The sequence below is a fragment of the Capricornis sumatraensis genome, chromosome 4, assembly GCF_032405125.1.
Source record: "Capricornis sumatraensis isolate serow.1 chromosome 4, serow.2, whole genome shotgun sequence".
Lineage (NCBI taxonomy): Eukaryota > Metazoa > Chordata > Mammalia > Artiodactyla > Bovidae > Capricornis > Capricornis sumatraensis.
In genome coordinates this window covers 158,601,800-158,626,470 of record NC_091072.1, presented here as the reverse complement: position 1 = coordinate 158,626,470, position 24,671 = coordinate 158,601,800, and the positions used below count along the sequence as shown (strand labels likewise).

The 24,671-nt window shown below is 47.6% G+C and overlaps 1 protein-coding gene across 1 annotated transcript in view; it reads left to right on the top strand.

The window, feature by feature from the left end:
• Positions 1-23,029: 23,029 nt before the first annotated feature.
• Positions 23,030-24,671, top strand: part of EFCAB6 (EF-hand calcium binding domain 6) — a 232,641-nt gene continuing 230,999 nt past the window's right edge. Inside the window, exons 1-3 of the mRNA XM_068971554.1 lie at positions 23,030-23,076; positions 23,228-23,321; positions 23,574-23,718. Coding sequence (XP_068827655.1) covers positions 23,030-23,076; positions 23,228-23,321; positions 23,574-23,718 — 286 coding nt within the window. The remainder of the gene's footprint in view (positions 23,077-23,227; positions 23,322-23,573; positions 23,719-24,671) is intronic.

Genomic DNA, 24,671 nt, shown 5'->3' with positions numbered 1-24,671 from the left:
CAAACTGCAGGAGTGAGCCCTGCCTCCCTCAGAACTCTGTTTGGAAGCACTCTCTGAAATGTTCAGCGGTTATTTAAGACCATTGGCTGAATTACCCCATACTTCCTTTTCCTTCTGTCCTGAAAATCTTTGCCTTTCAGGATGCCTTGCCCCTGTTAAGAAGACTCTTATTTCATTTTCAAGAGGACTAATTTAATAATGTTTCTTAAATTTTGTGTGCCACTAAGTGAGTGGACTTACAGAAATGATGTAATTTTTTTTTTTTTTATTTTCAACTTTCACATACTGCTGTTCCTTTTCTTTTATCCATTGCCTTCAACAGATGTGTTTACTTGGCTAAATCTGGGGAACTGAAAGTGAATCAGGCAAGGGCCCTTTGATTATCTGTGAACACGTTTGTCTCCTACTCAGCCTTACTGCAAGCTTTAGGAGGGCAAGGATTTTTTTCAGTCACCTGTGCTCATGGGAACAACACCATGAGTTTAGGGCCTGGCTCACGGCAGGTGCCTGTGCTTGTAGATATTTGTCAAGAATTGCTTACCGGAGACAATGAATCTGCTGTCCCCTTTGCCTTCCGTGTCCCTACCCTTTTGCAGCTGTCCACCTCTCCCGTGCAGCTGTCCACCTCTCCCGTGCAGAGATCTCTGCATCGCCCTTGCTGTGACCCCTCCAGCTGACTGGCACATGGAGACAGAACCAGCTCTAGCAGAATGCTCAGGAGTCTGGGGCCCGCCTGGAGCAGGAATCCACTGGGAGCCCACTGGCTGTTAACAAGACAGTTGCTTTCGTAAAGCCTCTTGACAGATCAAGTGAATGTTTAAGGTTAGTAGATGAGGAGAGTCACTGAAGTTTCTCTTGGATGACTCCTTCCCCTGCCAGGGTTGAAAAATAAGCTGTTTAATACAGATGAGAAAGTGTGATGAGGCAAGAAGCTAAAGTCACTTTCTTCTTTTAAATATCACAAGAGAGCTGACCTTTTTGTAAAATGTATTTATCTAATATTACCCCAGATCTGGCTTCCCCTGTAGCTCAGCTGGTAAAGAATCTGCCTGTAATGCAGGAGGCCTGGGTTCAATCCCTGGGTTGGGAAGATCTCCTGGAGAAGGGAAAGGCTCCCTACTCCAGTATTCTGGCCTTGAGAATTCCATGGACTGTATAGTCTCAATTCAGTTCAGTTCAGTTCAGTCACTCAGTTGTGTCCGACTCTTTGCCACCCCATGAATTGCAGCACGCTAGGCCTCCCTGTCCATAACCAACTCCCGGAGTTCACTCAGACTCACGTCCATCGAGTCCGTGATGCCATCCAGCCATCTCATCCTCTGTTGTCCCCTTCTCCTCCTGCCCCCAATCCCTCCCAGCATCAGAGTCTTTTCCAATGAGTCAAGTCTTCGCATGAGGTGGCCAAAGTACTGGAGTTTCAGCTTTAGCATCTTCCAAAGAAATCCCAGGGCTGATCTCCTTCAGAATGGACTGGTTGGATCTCCTTGCAGTCCAAGGGACTCTCAAGAGTCTTCTCCAACACCACAGTTCAAAAGCATCAATTCTTCGGCTCTCAGCCTTCTTCACAGTCCAACTCTCACAGCCATACATGACCACAGGAAAAACCGTAGCCTTGACTAGACGGACCTTAGTCGGCAAAGTAATGTCTCTGCTTTTGAATATGCTATCTGGGTTGATCATAACTTTTCTTCCAAGGAGTAAGCGTCTTTTAATTTCATGGCTGCAGTCACCATCTGCAGTGATTTTGGAGCCCCCCAAAATAAAGTCTGACACTGTTTCCACTGTTTCCCCATCTATTTGCCATGAAGTGATGGGACTGGATGCCATGATCTTTGTTTTCTGAATGTTGAGCTTTAAGCCAACTTTTTCACTCTTCTCTTTCACTTTCATCAAGAGGCTTTTTAGTTCCTCTTCACTTTCTGCCATAAGGGTGGTGTCATCTGCATATCTGAGGTGATTGATATTTCTCCTGGCAATCTTGATTCCAGCTTGTGTTTCTTCCAGTCCAGCATTTCTCATGATGTACTCTGCATAGAAGTTAAATAAGCAGGGTGACAATATACAGCCTTGACGTACTCCTTTTCCTATTTGGAACCAGTCTGTTGTTCCATGTCCAGTTCGAACTGTTGCTTCCTGGCCTGCATACAAGATTTCTCAAGAGGCAGGTCACATGGTCTGATATTCTCATCTCTTTCAGAATATTCCACAGTTTATTGTGATCCACACAGTCAAAGGCGTTGGCATAGTCAATAAAGCAGAAATAGATGTTTTTCTGGAACTCTCTTGCTTTTTCCATGATCCAGTGGATGTTGGCAATTTGATCTCTGGTTCCTCTGCCTTTTCTAAAACCAGCTTGAACATCAGGGAGTTCATGGTTCATGTATTGCTGAAGCCTGGCTTGGAGAATTTTGAGCGTTACTTTACTAGCATGTGAGATGAGTGCAATTGTGTGGTAGTTTGAGCATTCTTTGGGATTGCCTCTCTTTGCAATTGGAATGAAAACTGACCTTTTCCAGTCCTGTGCCACTGCTCAGTTTTCCAAATTTGTTGGTATATTGAGTGCAGCACTTTCACAGCATCATCTTTCAGGATTTGAAACAGCTCAACTGGAATTCCATCACTTCCACTAGCTTTGTTCATAGTGATGCTTTCTAAGGCCCACTTGACTTCACTTTCCAAGATGTCTGGTTCTAGGTGAGTGATCACATCATCATGATTATCTGGGTCATGAAGATCTTTTTTGTACAGTTCTTCCGTGTATTCTTGCCACCTCTTCTTAATATCTTCTGCTTCTGTTAGGTCCATACCATTTCTGACCTTTATTGAGCCCATCTTTGCATGAAATGTTCCCTTGATATCTCTAATTTTCTTGAAGAGATCTCTAGTCTTTCCCATTCTGTTGTTTTCCTCTATTTCTTTGCATTGATCGCTGAAGAAGGCTTTTTTATTTCTTCTTGCTATTCTGTGTATAGTCTATGGGGTTGCAAAGAGTCGGACATGACTGAGCAACTTTCACTCCAGATCTAGGTTTGTGCAGTTGTACAGATTGGATCTTTATACTAGTTAAATGTTGATTCACTTTCCACACAGTGCTGTCTAGGACATCCACGCCATTTAGAAGAGGAGATGTAAAGGGAAGGAATGTTTGGGGAAACTCTGTGAATGGAGATAACATATGAACATGATACACTTCCAGTAGGAAAGAGCTTCGTTTTCTACTTTTTTTCTCTTGGTTTCAATCTTTTACTGCTATTTTGTTTAATATGTTTCAGGCACCACCGTTATCTTTTCACCTGTTTTTCTGCAGTTTGACTATTTCTATTACCATTGCTCCTCCTGGCTAATACTGAGCACTCACTGTGTTCCAGGCACAGTTAGGAACCTCTCATTACCTTTTTTAAATTGAGTGCTTCTTGCCGAGGAAACAGTACAGTTATTATTCCCAGTTTATAGATGAGGCAGCAAGGATGTAGAGCAGCTACAAAGAGGGCTGCAGAACAGATAGGTGCTGGCGTGTGGCCTCTGCTCCAGGACTGCCTGGGGACAGAGCCTGCTTTCTCAGCCAGTCCTCTCATGCTCCCAGAGATGTGTGTGCTCTGCACATCCCTCTGCACGTCTGCACTGGGCTTTGAGGGGACTTGTAACAATACATACAATATGGTAAATAGGAAAGTAACTTCAAGAAGGAATAGTCAGATAATTCGTAATGATTAATATAGTTGGGCTGCAAATTTAGCTGTGAGCCTCTTTTTTTGTTTATTTTTAATCAAATGAAAGATTCTTTAAATTTTTTTATAGTGGCTTATAATTTTTAAAAATTTCACAAATGATTTCACGTAATCCCGTAACAACCCCGTTTTCCTCCTCACCTCCGCCTTGCCCGTGCCCCCTTCCCTCTCCCCACTGGTAACCACTGATTTGCTCTCTGTATTTGTAAATCTGCCTCTTTTTTGTTTTATTAGCTATGAACTTCTTAAACTCAGGAAAAAGAAAATTAAAAACAAAACAACCAAAAAAAGAAAGAAGTTGAAGTTATTTTGTCCAGGCAAATAAGGCATTTTAATTCCTCTGGAAAAAAGAAAGTGTTTCTAATGCCTCCATTGAAAGGACGTTTCTCCTGGGGTTCATCAGCAAGTCCCAGAGGATCCGGTTTAACACAGAGTCCCCAGTGTGTAGGCTCAGTGTCCTAGCTATTAAGGGAAACGAATGTAGACTGTTGCACTTGTATAGAATTTTTGAGTAGTACAAGGCACAAATCAGAGTCAAAACTTACAAAATACGTAACAGAATAAGATTAAACAATAGCCAGCAGAACAGAAATTTTCAGGAACACCTCCTGAATTTTGTTTTCCGGTAAATGGTGTTATCCGGTCCCCGGGGGTTGGTTCCAGTCATTTGTGTGCTTAGCAGTTACCTATTGAACACCTGCCATGCGCCAGGCCCTGGTCCAGGCAGTGAGGACACTGCGGAGATGGTCAGCCACCCTCCTTTGCCTTTGGGGGCTGCACCCTGTCATTTTCTCCTGCTGGGCCGTTTCTGGACTGACTTTGGTCTGCCATCCATTTTTGCCCTTCCTGTAAAACCCAAGACCATGCTTAGCACCTTGCACCGTAACGGTCTCCCTGCCTGCCACCTGGGCTCTGATTTTTCTTGCTCTGCCTTCCCAGGACCTAAAGTCTGTGGCAGCCATCAAGGATTGAGCACAGCCTACTGCGTGTCAGTCTCTTTAGATACATTATCTGGGTCCTGCGACAGCTTTTTTTGTTTGGTTGGTAGTTTGAGGCCATGCCCCATGGCATGTGGGATCTTAGTTCTCCAACCAGGGATCGAACCCACACCCCCGGCATTGGAAGGCAAAGTCTTAACCACTGGCCCACCAGGGAAGTTCTAGCATCAGCCTGTAGAGGGCTTCACTCAACCATTGTGGGTCACTTGCACCTTGAGGGCCTGGTGGAAGCCATGTATCCTCCCTGTGGAAAAATCACCTCTCACACCCTTTGGAATTTAATCTCAGAGAGTTTGAAGGTCCGGAAGTGCACACACGTGAACCTTGTCCATAGATCCCAGGTTAAGAATGTGCGTGCATGCTGTTGCTCAGGCGTGTCTGACTCTTTGTGACCCCATGGACTGCAGCCCGCCAGGCTCCTCTGTCCATGGGATTCTCCAGGCAAGAATACTGGAGTGGGTTGCCATTTCCTTCTCCAGGGGATCTTCTCAACCCAGGGATCAAACCTGTGTCTTGATTAGCAGGTGGATTGTTTACCACTGAGCCACCTGGTAAGAATACTTGATTTAAAGAGAGATATTATCTCCATTTTGCAAATGAGAAAACTGGGTGACGAGGAGGTTAATTACCTTACAAGTTTGCATGGTCGATAATGGAACCAATTTTGACTCCATGTCTTCTTGACTCTAAACCCTTGCTGCTCAGTAAATGCGGGAGTAAGTGTGTAGGAGGTCCAAAAGGGAGCTTTAAAGTGAATATGCCCCTGCTGCGACAGAACATCATTTGATGTCAGAATAGATGGGGAGAAGATTTTTCTCAAGGATCTGGATTTAGCTGCCAAAATCTTCTGTGCTGCTTGCAACTTGTCCCCAGTTTTGTCAAGTGATAATTCCACCCCCCTCCCCACCCATGATTCCAGTTCCAACAGTTTTCGCTTCTGATGCCATTTCTGTTGGGCTGTGCACGTTTCTTACTCTCGTGTTGAATTATGTTTTCTCTGGATGCCAAGGCAGATGGATGGCACTTTTGTTATGATTCTGATATAAATAGCATCTGTTAAAAACTGGACATCAGTGCTTATCTGACAAATAAACAAATACATCCGTAGGATAGCCTTCTAATCGTGTTTTTGCCAGTGGTTAGTAAGTGTATTTGATGGTCTGTGACTTGGTGCTTGTTTGGGGGGCACTGGTTTTATTTTCCTTGCTAATTTCAGCCTTACTATACGTTTTGATAGACTCATATTCATGAATGTCTTAGAATTCTCTTTATTTAGAAAACCTAAACTGAGGACGACGTCAGGCCGGGGGTGACCTAAAGAACTCATCACAGTGCCTTGCTCATGCTGAGAACACTGGTTAGCTTTCAAGGTCGAGGGTGAAATGAGTGCAGGCTCCTTACCCTGGCCGTGTTAGCTGTTAGTAGCCACGGTCCACCCAGAACAAGGATGAACAGAGTGCGCCCTGTGTGCTAGGCCCTGTGGCAGGTGCTGAGTAAAGATGGTGAGTGCAGCTGGCTGTCTCCATGGGAGGGGCTCCCTGGCGAGTAGGGCCACAGGTAAACAGCCGAGAGAAAAGCCTGGAAGCCAAGAATCAAAGTGAAGGTAGATGTGGGGCTAGAGGAAATGGCACCCTGCTCCAGTATTCTTGCCTGCCAAGTCTCGTGGACAGAGGAGCCTGGCAGGCTGCAGTCCATGGGGTTGCACAGAGTCATATACAACTAAGTGACTGGGCACACACACACACAGACACACACACACATACACACAGCTGGTTAACCGTGTTGAATTGGGACACACACACACACACCTGGTTAACCGTGTTGAATTGGGACACCCACACACCCACACACAAACATACACACAGCTGGTTAACCGTGTTGAATTGGGACTTCCCTGGTAGCTGAGTGGTTGAGACTCTGTGCTTCCACCACAGGAGGCATGAGTTTGATCCCTCATTGGGAAACTAAGATCCGGCGCGCCATTCATTGTGGCCAAAAATAAAATTAAAAACAGACAGAAACCAGCGTTGTGGTAGTTTCAGCTGTACGGCAGAGTGATCCGATTATGCACCTCCCTATCTTTCTTCAGATTCTTTTTCATTATAGGTTTTTTTTTTTTTTAATATTTTATTTGACTGTACTCAGTCTTAGTTGCAGCATACGGGATCTTTAGTTGTGGCATATGAACTTAGTTGTCACGTGTGGGATCTGGCTGCCGTTGCGTTGGGAGCACAGAGGCTTACACACGAGACCACCGGGGAAGCCCGTCAGTTACAGCCATACAGGACGCTGAGTGCAGTTCATTCCCTCTGGTCCTCAGTAGGCCTTGTTGTTCACCTGTTTTTTATGTAATGCAGTATATCTGTCAGACCCCCAATCCCAATTTATCCCTCCCCCCTTTCCCATCTAGTAACCATAAGTTTATTTTCTATGTCTGGGAGTTCTAGTTCTGCTTTGTAAATAAGTTCCTTTCTATAATTTTTTTTAAAGGTTACATGTATAAAAGATATCATATGATACTTATTTTTCTCTGACTTTCTTCACGTAGTGTGACAGTCTCTGGGTCCATCCATGTTGGTACAAATGGCATTATTTCCTTCCTTTATATATATATATATATATATATATATATATATATATATATATATATAATGTCTCACAACTTCTTTATCCATTCATCTGTGAATGGACACTTAGGTTGTGCTGCTAAGACATGTGTCTTTTTGAATTAGAGTTTTCTTCTTTTCTGGATTATATAAGGCATGATTACTTTTAAGGAGGACAGGAAGGCCTCATGAAAGAGGGGGCTCTACCCTTGGTCTTGAAAGATGAAGTGTGGTGGAAAAGGAAATTCTATCAGGACTGAAAAATTCGAGCAGGAGCACGACCCAGTACACAGAGGTGAGGAACTGCGTGGTATATTCATTTGGCTTTTGTGTGAAATGCAGCGGGCATGAAGCTGTGGTGTCTGGAAGTTTCTTGTGGCCAGGTTATTAACAATGTGAGTGACCTTATACCCCACAATTAGGAGTCTGACTTCAGTTTATATACCTGGAGTAGTCATACAAATGCATGTTGTGTTTTTTTTTTTAATTTAAAAAATGTAGATTCACAGAAAAGTTGCAGACTTAGTACAGAGAGTTCCCATGTGCCCCCAGCTTCCCCCATGGTACCATCTTACAGAATAAGCACAATACACTTAGCAAAACCAGGGTGCTGTCCCTGCTGCAGTCCTAGTAACAAATAGAGACTTTATTCAGATTTCACCCATATCGACAGGACTCAGTCTTTTTTCTCTTGGTGCATAGTTCTGTGAAATTTTAGCACGTGGGTAATTTTGCCTTGCACGTTTTTTAAGCCAGGGAGTAATGTAACTGTGTGTGTGCTTTAGCAAGAGAGATCCTGGCCACAGAGGAGGATGGATTAGAAGGGAGTTGGAGACCTGGATGCGATCTAAGGGGCTGTTTCTGGAATCCACATGAATGAGGATGAACGCGGGGAGTGAAGGGAGGGGTGGAGAGGGTGGGGGGACCAAGGTCACAGGTGTCCTCCAGGTACCGCAGACAGTCCCTGCTGCCACTTAGAAAGAGGGCCAGATTCCAGTCGTGGAGAAAGAAGCAGGCCTCAGCTGTCATTACGGACCGTGGTCAGTTTTCTAAGGGCTGCTGCTGCTGCTGCTAAGTCGCTTCAGTCGTGTCCGACTCTGTGCGACCCCAGAGACGGCAGCCCACCAGGCTCCCCCTTCCCTGGGGTTCTCCAGGCAAGAATACTGGAGTGGGCTGCCATTTCCTTCTTCAATGCATGAAAGTGAAAAGTGAAAGTGAAGTCTCTCAGTCATGTCCGACCCTCAGCGACCCCATGGACTGCAGCCTTCCAGGCTCCTCCGTCCATGGGATTTTCCAGGCAAGAGTACTGGAGTGGGGGTGCCATTGCCTTCTCCTAAGGGCAGTAGGAAGCAATTGGAGTTCTTAAAGCAAGGAAGCAACGAAAGGAGGTCAGCATTTTAAAATGTGGCGGTAGTCTGTGTGTGTGTGTGTGTGTGTGTGTGTGATTTGTGTATGTGATGTGTGTATATGGTTTTGGTGTATGTGTGCGTGTGTGTGGGTACGTGCTTGTGGTGTGTATGTATAGCGTGTGTGAGTTTGAGTTATGGGAAGAGAAGTGGTGCTCATGGTGCTGGCATAAAATATCTCTACGTGAGAAACCCAAAATTTAGCGTGAAATTCATGTACAGGACCAGCCTGTGGCGGTGGGCACAGCTCTCCAGTAACGTGCAAAACCGCTAGATTGCTCTGCAGACCCGAAGGCTCTGTTCCCGTGGTTTGGTGAGCTAAACAAAAAAATCCACCTAACCCTGCCGCTTTCTTAATTTCCAGAATTCACCAATTCAGAAATAGTTTTTCTTGAAGGAAATGAAACAAAATAGCACCAAAACAAACACCTTCACCGCCCCCAGTACTGCATGGAGCAGTCCCAGGGCCAGCGAGCCGCTGCTCTCTCCTGAAGGTCTGTGTCAGCTGACGGGTTGGAGGGGTGCGGTGGACTCCCTGGACGGTGCCGGGCTCAGAAAGCTGGTGGTGTTAACCATGATCACTTCCGTCTGGTTTCTTTCTGTTGTTCACCCAGCAGCCGTGTGCAAAATGCTGCTTCTGGGGCCAGAATTGTCTAGGAAACTTGCATATCGTATCAGCAAGCATCGGCCCATACATTTTGAAGTTGGGGTCCTCCGTTGGGTGCTCCGTGTGATCCTGGCTGTTAGACAGCTACGGCGAGCTCTGCAAATGCCTCCCCGCGGGCCAGCAGAGCCTCCTGCACGGTGCAGGTCCCCACGTGCTCCTGCAGGTGGCAGCAGCTGCCCAGCTTCCTGGTACCGGGCTCAGGCGGGGAGTCCGTCGCCTGTGCCCTTTGCCAACATCCGAGGACTTGCTGGGCCGGCTGCGATAAAAACAGGACGCGTTCAACACTCCTGGTCGGCTCACAGGAGTGGGGAGGGCCCAGTGATTTCCAGTAATCACGTCTTAAAAGCCTGCCAGGGAGACCGTATTTGAGCTGGGGAACAACCACTTGACGGCCGACGTGCGGTCAGTTCCTCCGAAGCAACTTGTTTTTCTGTCGTCTGTTGCCGCATCTCAGCACACTAGGTGTGGTGGTGAGTCTGGAAATGATCGTTAGGTAAGAGTGAGTTTCTGAGGCACTTTCTGAGATTAGGTGTTTGTGTCCATGGTAGAGAAGGTGTATTAGAAGCAAAATTGCAAGAAGCTTTTTCTTTTTCTTTAAGGCTCTGTGTTCTGGGCCAGCAAGGCATTCATGCTGATATAAATGATCCCGAACCCACAGCACTCAATTCAGTTAGACTCAGGAAGCATTGTTTTTGGACCGCTGTCATCAGATGTGGTTCCTGCTCTCGGGGCATTGATGGTTCTTAACAGGGAATATCTATCCAACAATCCTAAGGGTCATGGATGCGAATTAAGAAAACCTTTCACTCAAGTCACTGGTTCTCAGTACGGGGGACGAGAGTGAGAAATCACAGATGATGCCAAGACTTGTACCTTGGCTAATGGGAAAGAGAGTTAGGATCTGGAACAAAATCCAGGAGTGGTGGGGTGTGAGTGAGTGTGTGTGTGTGTGTGAGTGTGTGTGTGTGTGTGTGTGTGCACATGTGCATTTTGGGAGGAGAATGCTGTTTGGATGACCAGGCTGTGAAAATCCTGCCTTCATTAATTTTACAAATACTTTTGGAGCTGCAGAGGTGTGCTGGGCACACTGGGGCAGGGGGTACCGTAGCATCAAACCACTGTTTTATTTCATGCAGTCTATAATGAAGTGTATAATTTCCCAAATGAAGGCATAATTACCTGCTGAGATGCGTGCAGCTCAGGGGAAGGACAGGCTGTAATGAGAGACTCTACCAGGAGGATGTGGATGATGCAAGCAGGGGCATGTCTCCAAGGATGGAGTGGGGACGTCTCCAAGGATGGAGTGGGCACGTTCAGATCTGGAGGAGAGAGAAGTTAGCCGGGTGAGGAGCAGGACGGGGGAGCTGGGCAGAGGGGCCCGTGGGGCTGAGGGAAACAGGCGGGGAGGACGACAAAGGCCGGAGCTGGGTCCTGTGCTGCCGGGTAGCCCTGGCAGGCACGTTGTGTCGTGTATCTAGCGTACGTTTATTGCCGTTCAGTTCACTAAGCCATGTCCGACTCCTCGCGACTCCATGGACTGGCATGCCTGTCTGTGGCTTCCTTGTCCTTCACTGTCTCCTGGTGTTTGCTCAAACTTATGTCTAGTAATTCGATGCGTGTTTATTAGAGAATGTTTAAAGACTGATGTTACCATCATCCCAACATAGCTATTTTTGTCTATAAAATAGACCCTGTCCACCCTTGGAAGTAACATTTTTATACCATGTGTATATAGTATACCTTTCCTCTTAACCTTGTCCTAAACATGTTTTTCCATTTCCATGTGTTCTATATTATTTATAATAGTGGTAAATAATCACCTGCTCAGACTTGGCGAGCCTTGTGTTATATATATTTTTGAAATATTTATTTGTGATTTATTTGGCTGTGTTGGATCTCAGTTGTGGCCCACGGGACCATCATGTCACGCGGTGGGGAGGGGGGGTCTTCCGTGGTGGCTTGAAGCTTAGTTGCCCCAAGTCATTGTGGGATTTTAGTTCCCCGACCAGGGATCGAACCCACGTCCCCTACATTGCAAGGCGGATTCTCAACTGCTGGACCACCAGGAGAGTCCCTTGTATTTTATTTTGAGTTAATTTCTGAGCTGGTGCAGGTGGGTCTTATGGTGTATATGGGTAGATGTGAAATTTATGCTGCAAGAGAACGTGTTTGTGAAAATGAGGTTTGGGAGGAAGGTGAAAGCCCCTGCTGGGGTCTGAGGAGACCTTGGTGTAGCGGATGGTGGGGACCCTGGATGGAGGAAGGCTGAGAGGCTCAGACTGGGCTGCTGGCTGGGAAGGAGGTCAGTTTATAAACCGGGAATTTTTCACTAAATTGAATTCAGATGACTGGCTAAATTGTTTTTTACGATACCCTATCATTTGAAATATATTTGTAAATCAACTTGCATTCTTATAATTCCTATGTTTAGAGCAGTGAGGGGTTGCCAGCCAATTCTAAGATCCTAAGGGAGTATGGGACCCAGATGAGGGAGGCAGACTGGGCTTCACACATTAGTGCCACAAACCCAGGAATCCTAATGTCTGAGTAGTTGTTTATGTAGACGTTGTTTATTCGCCACGTTGTGTCCGACTCTTTTACGATCCCGTGGACCGTAGCCTGCCAGGCTCCTCTGTCCATGGGGTTTTCCAGGCAGGAACACAGGAGTGGGTTGCCATAGCCTTCTCCACTGTGTACATGGCTCGCTTTTAATTTTCTGCATGTTCTGTTGAGGAGGTTGCAGAATCGGTAGACTGCTTTGCAAATGCAGGGTGCCCTTTCTTGACCATTGATAGGTTTTTTTAATCACTCTATTAATATGTACAGACTTCATGGTTCTTATCTCTGTTTGCGTGAGCTTGCCCGCAGACCACTCACAGGCACCTGGGCCAGTGCACACCCCTGGCACAGCTGGGCAAAAAGCCCGGTGACTCTGGGTCTTGGCCTCATGAGTAAATCTGGCTTTTCCTGCTAGTGTTTCATTTCTCTGCCTCTGAAAATGGATGAAAAATGAAATGAAACGTTAGTTGCTCAGTTGTGTCCAACTCTTGTGACCCTGTGGACTGTAGCCTGCCAAGCTCCTCTGTTCATGGAATTTTCCAGGCAAGAATACTGGAGTGGGTTGCCATTCCCTTCTCCCAAGGATCTTCCCGACCCAGGGATTGAATCTGGGTTTCCTGCTTTGCAGGCAGATGCTTTATCGTCTGAGCCACCAGAGAAGCTAGAAATGGGGATAGTGGTATCTAACTCACAAGGCAGTGGCCAGAAAAATGGGTTCTTGTGAGGTGATGGTGGTTGAATCCCCTAAATACAGCATGTGCTGGTCTTTTAACTCCATTTTGATGTCAAACTGGGAACTTTCCTCATGAGCTTCCTTAAAAACTATAGACTTGTCCTTGTAAATCAGCTTCAGGTTCCTGTGAAGTAGTGCTCCCAGCTTGTTATTAAAACACAGACGGCTGGGCCCCCTGACCCGGGAGATTCAGGTTGGTCGGTCTGGGTGGAGCCTGGGAATTTGCATTTCTGAAAAGGCCCCAGGTGATGTTGGTATAGCTGGTTCAGGGACCACATTTAAAGAACCACTGAAAGCTGTATGTCTGCTTCAATAGCCTTTTAAAACTAATTTTTTTTTTTTGGATGGAAAAGAAATGCACAGAGAAAATAATAGTATTAGTAACAACGGAAAACCATGTTCTGTCTGCTTGAGGAATCTGGAAATGCAATAATAGCTCCAGTCCTGTTGAGATGGACCCCGAGGACGTCTCTTGGGCAAAGTCTTGAAGCCAGCCCCTGAGCCGGGAGATGCAGGTCAGGAAGACAAGGCATCACTGTGACTCTACGTGAGCTGTCAGGGTAGCCGGACATGCTGCAGAGTACCTCGTTCCTGCTCTTTGAAACACGTGCCGTTTTCTTCAAATCCTGAGTTAGGTCTCGAGCTCCTGGGAGGGCCGGGTGGGTCATACTCTTCTTTCTGGCCCTCCACTCACGCCTGCAGCACTGGCTGGAGAATGAATGGTTGAGAGCAGAGTTGGTTGGCAAGTGCTTCCACCAAGGATGTTTAGGTGGGACACCCAGACAGGAGGCTCCGTGTTCAGAGCTGTCCGGATTTGGCTCTCTGAAATATTCATGTTGTAATTGAAGTTTCACTAGCTTTCACAGTCCTGCAGTTGGTAGAAATGAGGATCGGAGAAGACCCAACAGGTCATCCAGACCACTCTCCCGCTGGAAGAGGCTTGTTCCCTGCAGTGCACTCAGCAGCATTAGGAGGAATTACTTTTCATATGATTACTATTTTTTTTTTCTCATTCTGTCTTCAACTAAGTGTTTCTTGAATTGGATCACTTTGCATTCAAGTAATAAAATGCACAACAGGCAGTCCATTTCTGGGTGATTATCTCACTCCTCAGGTGGTGTAATAAGGCAGGAGGCCAGAGCCCTGGCATGCCTTATTGTTATTAGGAAGGGAATTTATGGACAAAATAAAGAAGGTGGCTGTTTGCATCAGCAATAACCACAACGAGGAGCGCGGTCATGGCCAATCCCCCCCACCCCCGTGCTCGGAGCGCAGGGCAGGCAGGAGCCCAGTACCTTAACCGTGTAGGTGGCGGTCAGGGGCGGGCAGAGGCGCAGCACCACTGCCTTCAAGGAGCTTGTTGTTTATTTTGCAAAAAAGCCGCCAGAGAGCCTTGGCTGTTGACTTGATACCTGGGAGGGGCCCGTCTTGGGCACCAGCTCCAGGCTTCACATTGTGTGCCTGGGCCAGTCGCTTCCTGCTCTGCGCTCCCGAGTCCCCACCTATGAAATGGAAAGAGCCGTAGGTGGTTGGGCTGGGAAGGGTTAAGTGATGAGTTTTTTTTCATAAATCTTAAAGCGCATTTCCCGGCTCAAAGGAATCCCTATTAAATGCTAATAGGATTAGAATAATTTTTTTTCCCTCCTTAAAATTCTTTATAAGCTGGAGCTTCTGTGTCTCTTCTTCAGCCTGTGCTTCCACCAAGGATGTTTAGGTGGGACTCCCAGGCAGGCTCCGCGTTCACAGCGTCCGGGTTTGGCTCTCAACGTGCCTCATTGTTCCTGCACCCTTGGGTGTTCCTTCCTGAGCGCGCTGTGGCGTGTCCTCACTTCCTTCACACACGCTCTCCTCTTGCCGCTTCACACGTGCTGTCCAAAAAGGAAAGAGAGAAAGTGAAGTCGCTCAGTCATGTCCAACTCTTTGTGACCCCCGTGGACTGTAGCCTACCAGGCTCTTCCGTCCATGGGATTCTCCAGGCAAGAGTAGTGGAGTGGGTTGCCATTGCCTTCTCCAGGAGATCTTCCCGACCCAGGGATCGAACCCTGGTCTCCCACATCGTGGGCAGACGCTTTACCATCTGAGCCACCAGGGAAGTCTGCTGTCCAAAATACGGACCCAGAAGAAACCCAGCTTGGTGGCCTCCCCATGCAGCAGATGACCGTGGCTGGAGAAGAGCCGTGCCCGCCTGCCCTGGCCCCCAGGATCCTGTCCACGGGCCTCGGGTGGGCTCTCTCAGCCTGCTGCCAGTCGTGCGCACTGCTTCCCTGCCCTCCTGCTCACCTTCCCGCCCAGCTGGCTGGCCCTTCCCCCTCAGTCCTGAGATGCCTGTCCCCGTCCTCATGTGCTGCTGCTGACCCGACTTCCCTTTGCCTGAGAAAAGAGAGCCGGCAGAAGGGGACTGCCGCGCGCCTTCCGCTCTGTGTCTGCTCACACGCTCTGCCGTCTTGGTTGTCGTGAGCCACCCCTGTGCCTAGAAGAGGCTCCGGCACCCGAGGAGATCCTGTCTCCACTGGCAAACCCACCAGAGCCACCCATTCCCTCCCTTCTCTCCTGCTTCATCCCTCTTGTTCCCCAAGGCTGGTCACGATCACGAGCATTCAGACCCGCTGCTGGTTCTCCTGTGATAAAGACGGCTCTCTGTGGATGCCCATCTCGCCTCTGCTGCCCCACCCCCAGCCACTGCTGCTTTACAGCCAAGCTCTTGGAAACAGGTGCCTCTGCCTGCTGTCACTTATTCTTTTCTGAGTTCATCTGAACTCAGGGAAGCTTCCTGCCAGGCACCCAGTTCCACCAGTGTGGCTACTGTTCGGGCCATCGGTGGCTACTGTTCGGGCCATCGGTGGCTACTGTTCGGGCCATCGGTGGCTCCTGCCTGGCTTCGTCCCGGGGCAGTTCTCGGTCCTCATCGTATGTGACTATCCCTCTAACCTTTGACACACAGCATCACCCCCTCCTCCCTGACACGCTTTCTTCACTCGGTTCCCTGGACACTCCAGTCCCCCGGTTTTCTGCTTCTCCTGCTGGTTTCTCTTCCTCAGGCTCCTTTGCTGGTTCCTCATGTCCCTGAGCTCTGAAAGTCAGCGTACCCCAAGGCTTGGCCCCGGCAGCTCTTCTTTCTCACACCCCCTTTCCTGGTGGGCTGGTCCGATAGCGTGTCTTTACATGCATTGTATGCTGATGATCCCCAAACTTCTATCTTTATCAGACCTCATGCATCCAGCCGCCTCTTCAGTATCTCCACCGGGCTATCTAGCAAGCATCTCAGGTGTAATGTGTCCAGAAGGAGTTCCTGATCTTCCCCTCCGACTCGGTCTACCTGCTGTCTCTCCCATCTCAGTTCGCAGCCCCTCGATCCAGCCTTCCTTTTGCACACCAGATTAGAGCTGTAAGGGAGGGCCCTGGCTCTTCCTTTAGAATGTGCCTGGAATCTGACCACTGCTCCACACTTTCCCCAGAAGGACCCCGCTCCCCGCCACAGCTTCTCTTGCGTGGGCGATGGCAGGTGACTTGTAGCCGCTCTTCCTGTTTCCTCTCTTGCCTCTGTCGGTCTATTCTTGACATGCAACCAGAGGGATCCTTTAAATACAGAGGCCAGAGCGTAATCCTGTGCCTAACCCTCCAGCTGCTCCGCGTCTTCACAGCCTGGCGCTTGTGGGGCCCAGGTGCTTTCCCTCCGTCTGCCGCCTGCTGCCTCTTTGCCCTCCTGGCGGCTCTGCTCCCTCTGGCTTCGTTCAGACCTTTGCTCAGTGTCACCTGTCCTCCTCCTCTGCTCCATTTATCCCCGCAGCAGTTACACATGTGTATAGTGCTAGTGCTAAGTCGCTTCAGTCACGTCCCGACTCTTTTCAGTTCCGTGGACCACAGCCCCCCAGGCTCCTCCGTCCATGGGATTCTCCAGGCAAGGAGACTAGAGCGGATCCCCTTCTCCGGGGATCTCCCCGACCCAGGGATCCAACCTGCATTTCTTGTCTCTGGCGTTGGCATGGGTTCTTTACCACTAGCACCACCTGGGAAGCCCACTCGTGTGTTTAACTTACTTATTTTATTTGCTGTATGTCTTCCGTTACTAGAAGCTAAGGTCCCTGAGGGCCATGATTTTGTCAGTTTTGTTCATTGACTGGCACCCCCACCCCACCCCAAGGCTTCAGTCTAGGAGCTTAATAAGCACCTTTTGATTGAGCTTGTATCGAGCCATGTTCTTCTGGAAATTTACCAATGCTATGATTCTAGGTTTCAGTGCAGTTAAGTGTGTCTGGTTGAAGAAGGAGATATGTGGGAGAGTGGCGGAAGCTCTCAGCCTCACCCAGCATTAGCCCTGGGGCGATCCCGGCCTGCAAGGACCTGCCGACAGTTGGCGGCAGATAAGACAGATGCAGACTGATGCCGTGCCGGGCAGTCAGGGCTGCCCGAAGAGAGGGAAGCCGAGCACTGGCCAGTGTGGGTTTCCTGTACGTGAGGAAGTTCCGATCCACTTCTTCAACCCTGTAAACTTGAGATTCTTCAGATCCAGTGCTTTAGAGGTGCTGGCTAGCCTGATTCTCTGTACTCGAATGGTGCCGTGCACATCCACCTCGGTTTGACTATTATGAGTTATGCACTTACGTTTCAGCGTGAGGCCCAGTAGGGAAGCCTGTTTTCTTTTTCAGCCGTGCTGGGTCTTCACTGCTGCGCGAGATTTTCTCTAGTTGCAGGCAGCAGGGGCTACTCTCTAGCTGCGGTGCACAGGCTTCTCATCGCGGTGGCTTCTCTTGTGGCTGAGCCCCGGCTCTAGGGCGAGAGGACTTCAGTAGTTGCAGCCCACGGGCTCAGTAGTTGCGGCTCCCGGGCTCCAGAGCACAGGCCCAGTAGTTGTGGCACACGGGCTTAGTTGCTCTGCGGCACGTAGGAGCTTCCTGGACCAGGGATCAAACTTGCTTCTCCTGCATTGGCAGGCGGATTCTTTCCCACTGAGCCACCAGGGAAGCCTGAGAAAACTTTTTTGTTTTTAGCTGCAAAGGATAGCCAAGTTCGGAGCCTCAGACAGGTGCTGGCTGTAAAACTTCCCTTGTAGCCCTGAACTTAGGCCTCTTGGCTCACTTGAGGCAAGGGAGAGTTTGTCTCTTACTCTTATACCTAGAAAGCAGTGAGTCAGAAATTTGCCCTGATTTCTGAAATGCCAATAAGCCACAGTCTCTGAGTTGCAGATTCCTAAATGCATGTACTAGCGTGGTGACCACTGAGGGCTAGTGCCTTCTGCTGGCGGGTGTAGTGAGCACGGCCAGTTTTGCTCGAACTGTGGGGCATGAGCCTGGGTGGGCGCTTCCCCACAGCGCCCCAGAGAAACAGGACATCCCCGATATCAAAGGTGCCCAGGGCAGCAGCTGCTCTCTTTGCCTCCACCTCCTCCCCTCCCTCTCCTCCTTCCGCTCCTTTATCGGTCCTATTCTGATATAGTTCACATACCATAAAATGAATCCTTTTAAAGCATACAGTTCTGTGGCTTTCAGTGTATTCACTGAGGGTGTGACCGTCCCCACTGTCTAACCTTTGTCACCTCCAAAGAAACCCCGCACTCATTAGCTGTTCCATATCCCCCTTCCTTTAGACCCTGGCAACTGCCTAATCTGCTTTGGATCTTCCCAACCCAGGGATCAAACCTGGGTCTCCTGCATTGCAGGCAGATGCTTCACCGTCTGAGCCACAAGGGAAGCTGGCTCCATTTCTATAGATGTATTTATTCTGCGTGTTTTGTATCAGTTGAATTATATAGTATATGGTTGGCCTCAGCGTAACATTTTTAAGACTCATTTGTGTTGTAGCACGAATCAGTGTTTCATTCCCTCTTATGGCTGAATTTTGTACGTGGTGGTTTAGTCACTCAGTCATGTCCGACTCCTGAGACCCCATGGTCTGTAGCCCGCCAGGCTTCTCCATCCATGGGATTCTCCAGGCAAGAGAACTGGAGTGGGTTGCCATTTCCATCTCTAGGATTATGCGTAGCCCACTGAATGCATAGACCACTTTTCGCTGATCTGTTTCCTCGCTGATGGGCCTTTGGGCGGTCTCCACTCTGGACCCTGTGTGTATACTGCTATAAACATTTGTGTACAGCTTCCACGTGGACATTAGGCTTTCAGTTCCTCACCGATGCTTGCTATTGTTTGTTTCTTTGATTATACCAGCCCGTGTGTGCTGGGTGCTTAGTCGCTCAGTCGTGTCCAGCTCATTGTGACCCCCGTGGACTGCAGCCCACCAGGCTCCTCTGTCCACGGGGCTTCTCCAGGCAAGAATGCTGGAGTGGGTTGCCATGCCCTCCTCCAGGGAATCTTCCCCACCCGAGGATCAAGCCCAGGTCTCCCACACTGCAGGTGGATTCTTTCCTGACTGAGCCACCAGGGAAGCCCCCTTGGGTGTTAATTGATGCCTTCTTGTGGTGCTGACTTGCATTTTCCTGATGACTCACGATATTGAGCATTCTTCATGCACTTGTGTATCTTCTTGGGAGGAGTGTCTGTTCAGACCCTTTGCCCATTGTTAAACTGGGCTATTTGCATTTTTATTATTGAGTTGAAACGGTTCTTGATACAGTCTACATACTAGATTCTTATCAGATACATGATTGACAAATAATTGACTCCATTCTGTGGGTTGTCTTTTCAGTTTCTTGATAGTATCCTTTGAAGCACAAATTTTTTTAATTTTAGTGAAGTCCAGTTAACATTCCTTCTTTGGTTGCTTGCATTTTTCATGTCATGTCTAAGATATCATCACATAATTCCAAGTCACAAAAATTTACATGTATGTTTTCTCCTAAGAATTTTGTATTTTTAGCTCTTAAATTTAGGTCTTTGGTTGATTTGTCATTAATTTTTGTACATGGTGTGAAATGGAGGTCCCATTTCATTCTTTTGGCTGTGGATATCCAGTTGTTCCAGCACCATTTGTTGAAAAAACTATTCTTTCTACATTGAATGATCTTGCAGCCCTTATCAAAAATCAATTAATGCTGCATCTAAGGGTTCGTTTCCAGATTCTCCATTTTATTCTGATGTGTTGTGCCTTCATTTTCGCTTATCTAGAAGTATTTGGTGATTTCTTCCATGATTTTTTTTCTTTGACTCACTGGTTATTTAAGAGTGTGTTGTGTAATTTCCGTATATTTGTGAAAACAGAAGCAGAAGATATTAAGAAGAGATGGCAAGAATACACAGAAGAACTGTACAAAAAAGATCTTCACGACCAAGATAATCACAATGGTGTGATCACTCATCTAGAGCCAGACATCCTGGAATGTGAAGTCAAGTGGGCCTTAGAAAGCATCACTACAAACAAAGCTAGTGGAGGTGATGGAATTCCAGTAGAGCTATTTCAAATCCTGAAAGATGATGCTGTGAAAGTGCTGCACTCAATATGCCAGCAAATTTGGAAAACTCAGCAGTGGCCACAAGACTGGAAAAGGTCAGTTTTCATTCCAATCCCAAAGAAAGGCAATGCCAAAGAATGCTCAAACTACTGCACAATTGCACTCATCTCACATGCTAGTAAAGTAATGCTGAAAATTCTCCAGGCCAGGCTGCAGCAATACGTGAGCTGTGAACTCCCTGATGTTCAAGCTGGTTTTAGAAAAGGCAGAGGAACCAGAGATCAAATTGCCAACATCCACTGGATCATGGAAAAAGCAAGAAAGTTCCAGAAAAACATCTATTTTTGCTTTATTGACTATGCCAAAGCCTTTGACTGTGTGGATCACAATAAACTGTGGAAAATTCTGAAAGAGATGGGAATATCAGATCACCTGACCTGCCTCTTGAGAAATCTGTATGCAGGTCAGGAAGCAACAGTTCGAACTGGACATGGAACAACAGACTGGTTCCAAATAGGAAAAGGAGTGCATCAAGGCTGTATATTGTCACCCTGCTTATTTAACTTCTATGCAGAGTACATCATGAGAAACGCTGGACTGGAAGAAACACAAGCTGGAATCAAGATTGCCGGGAGAAATATCAATAACCTCAGATATGCAGATGACACCACCCTTATGGCAGAAAGTGAAGAGGAACTAAAAAGCCTCTTAATGAAAGTGAAAGAGGAGAGTGAAAAAGTTGGCTTAAAGCTCAACATTCAGAAAACGAAGATCATGGCATCCGGTCCCATCACTTCATGGGAAATGGATGGGGAAACAGTGGAAACAGTGTCAGACTTTATTTTTGGGGGCTCCAAAATCACTGCAGATGGTGACTGCAGCCATGAAATTAAAAGACGCTTACTCCTTGGAAGGAAAGTTATGACCAACCTAGATAGCATATTCAAAAGCAGAGACATTACTTTGCCAACTAAGGTCCATCTAGTCAAGGCTATGGTTTTTCCTGTGGTCATGCATGGATGTGAGAGTTGGACTGTGAAGAAGGCTGAGCGCCGAAGAATTGATGCTTTTGAACTGTGGTGTTGGAGAAGACTCTTGAGAGTCCCTTGGACTTCAAGGAGATCCAACCAGTCCATTCTGAAGGAGATCAGCCCTGGGATTTCTTTGGAAGGACTGATGCTAAAGCTGAAGCTCCAGTACTTTGGCCACCTCATGCAAAGAGTTGACTCACTGGAAAAGACTCTGATGCTGGGAGAGATTGGGGGCAGGAGGAGAAGGGGACGACAGAGGATGAGATGGCTGGATGGCATCACTGACTCGATGGACGTGAGTCTGAGTGAACTCCGGGAGTTGGTGATGGACAGGGAGGTCTGGCGTGCTGCGATTCATGGGGTCGCAAAGAGTCGGAGATGACTGAGCGACTGAACTGAAGTGAACTGAATTTTTGGTCACTTCTAATTTCATTCCCATGTGATTGGAGAACATACTTTGGTGTTTTCAGCCCTCTTAAATTTGTCGAGGCTTGTGTTATGGCCTAGCGTATGGTGTCTGTCCTGGAAAGCGTCCCCCGTCTCCCTGGGAAGAACGTGTATTCTGTCGTCGTTGGGCGAGCTGTTCTGTAGTCGTCTGTTAGGTTCTGTTGGTTTAAAGTGCTGTCGTTCAGGTGTTCTGTGTCCTTGTTAATCTTCTGGCTAATTGTGTCCATCCTGAAAGTGAGTATTAACGCCTCCGGTCATTGTTGCTGCAGTGTCTGTTTCTGCTTCGAGGTGACCAGGCTCTTCTTCATGTATGTTGGCGCTCTGTTATCAGCTCTGCGTGCATGTCTGTTTTTCCTTCCTTTATGCTTTCTTTAATGCTCTTTCCTTGCAGAGGTCTGAGTTCTGCTGCACATGAGTTTTTTTAAATCTTCCTGAAGAATTTATTTTAATAATTCTTACAAGCAGGTCTACTGGTGACATTTCCTCAATTTTTGTTTGTATGATCAGGTCTTTGTCTTTAAATCTGAAGGATGTTTTGCTGGATACAGAATTCTGCATTGGTGGATTTCTTTTTTCCTTTTGACACTTGAAATATGTCATTCCACTCTTTTCTTGTTTGCATGGTTTCTGAAGACAAGTATGTGTAGGCCATGCTTTTTTTGTTGTTGTTGCAAGTGTCATAAAATTTTTGTGAAAACTGGGCATTTTAAGAATGTGGCAATTCTCAAATCATCTTCTCTCTCCTTTGCATTTTGTTTGTTCAGAGGCTCTTCTAAACTAACTTGGTAAGTTCTGTATTGTTAGTCATGTATGGCCACCGAAGTGTCCCTGACTGGTCAGCAGCTGGGACAGAACTTTCTTTAAATGCCTGGACACAGCAGCCTGATAGTCTTTGCTGAGGGCTCTTGGTGTGTATTGAGCCTTCTGTCCACACTCAGGCAGGAAGTTTACAGCCCTGCCTCGGCCTTCACCTCCGGCTTGTGCAGAGCCTCCCAAGTCTGCCAGCGCTGAGGGCATTCTCAGCTCTTCCTGAGCAAGCACATAGCCCCAGACATGTGCACCTCCTTCTAGATCCCCAGGAATCTGTGGGAGCTTCTCAAAGCCCCTCTGGACATCTTGTTCCCCAGCTTCTCCATTTAAGCCATTTGGTTAGTCTGTTATTTGCTCCACGTGTTATCCACCCGCCTTGGGCAGCTAGAATTTTAAGCAACAGTTGCCCCTGAATTTTTTTTTTTTCAATCAAATGCCTTTTGACAGTAGCTGGTCCTCCCTGGGAAAGCTCTGAATCAGTTCAAATAAAGACAGCCTTGAGTGTGGGGGTCTTTCAGGGAGCCCTCAGGTAAGTCATAGAATGAAGAGTTTATGCGAATGGGGCTTTGAAGGTGCTTCCACCCTGTTCTTCCCCTTCCTGGGTCTGGTGGGCTGCTGGGTTTTCCCTGTGGTGGCAGGATGTTGGTTTCATGGCTACTGCAGATTTGGGTATGAGGGGAGATGGGAACAGGGGAAGTCAAAATGCCACAAAATGGGGGTTCATTCCCAGATTCTGGCATCTCCCATGGGTGAGTACTCCCCAGATTGCTGTACACTTGGGTTAGTTTCCGGAGTTCTGAAACAGCTGATTCTGACAGTTCTTGCCAGTGTTCTTGTTACTCTTCTGGAGAAGGTTCTCAGAGGCCTTCACCCTACCGTTTCTGGTGCTGTTTTCCTCAGCTACACCCCTGACTGTGTGTTGGATGAGCTCAGAGGACCTGAACTGGCCACCCCTACTGCCCCGCCTGCCAAGAATGAGTCACTAGTAGTTGAGGTACACGTGTCCTGTCCAGACGCCTCTTTGTTTTCCCATCTTTGAAGATTATTGGATCTGCTATAAAAGCGAGTCTAAAACCCACAATTTTGTATTCACTTTAAGAGGGGGCCTCTGAAACATTGGCGAGGTCCTGACCAGCCGCATTTTTACCGTCCCCGGCTGCCCTTTCAGAAAAGGAAGAGACGGGAGGCTGGCCTCACTGGGGGATGTGCTTGAGGGTCATGTGACCTGTTTTTGTTCGTTTTCCAGGGATTTAACTGCAAAATGGCGGTTGTACCAGATTGGCATATTATGTGTCCTTACACACGGAAATTCACACATTCGAGACCTCACTCTTCACCTTGCCGAGCGTATTCAAGGAGTGCTTTCCAAAACATGTTCCGACCTTCGTCATGTGAGTATTCCTGAGCAGATGCCACTGAGAGCAGACATCACTGTGTATGTGCAGTACATGCTGGACTCCGCACAGAGGCCTCACACGATATGTTGTCAGCCCAGTGAAGCTGTGAAATAGGTTCTGTTACTGTACCTATCTTCTGTATGGGGAATCTGAGACCCAGGTTTATGAAGCCACTTGCCCAAAAGTCACATGGATTTTCGGTGGCAGGGTTGGGATTTGAACCCAGATATTACAGGGTCCATGGAATTAAACTGCTATATTATCTAGTATGCTACCTCACTTAGGTTTTTTCTTAGTTAATATACTATATTTTTTGAGTAGCTTTTTAAAAAAAATTTTTTATGCTATGCCGTGCAGCTCGCAAGATCTTAGTTCCCTGCCCAGGGATTAAACCTGGGCCACAGCGGTGAAACCACCGACCGAGCCTTAACCCCTGGACCACCAGGGATGCTCTGAGTAATTTTAGGTTTACAGAGAAACTGAGTTAATGTGCAGAGAGTTCCTGTACACTTCTTCCCTCCCATCCCCAGGTTCCCTCATTGCCAGCGTTTGCAGCAATGTGGGACAGTCATTACAACTGACACACCGTTATTGATACGTTACTAGAATTCACGCTCTTTTGTGCAGTCTCTGGGTTTTGATCGATGTATGACGATGTGTGTCCACTGTTACCGCATCTCACAGAACTGTCTCACTGCCCTGAAACTCCTCTGTGCTCTGCCTGTTCATCCCTCCCTCCCCCTGACTGCAGGCGGCCGCCGGTCTTCCTGCTGTCTCCGCGGTTCTGCCTCTTTCAGAATGTCACTTAGCTGGAATCATGCGGTCCGTAGCGTTTTCAGATTGGCTTCTTTCACTTAGCACTACGCACTTAAGGCTCCTTCATGTCTTTTCATGATGTGACAGTTCATTTCTTTTTTTTCTCTGAATAACATTCTCTTGTATGGATG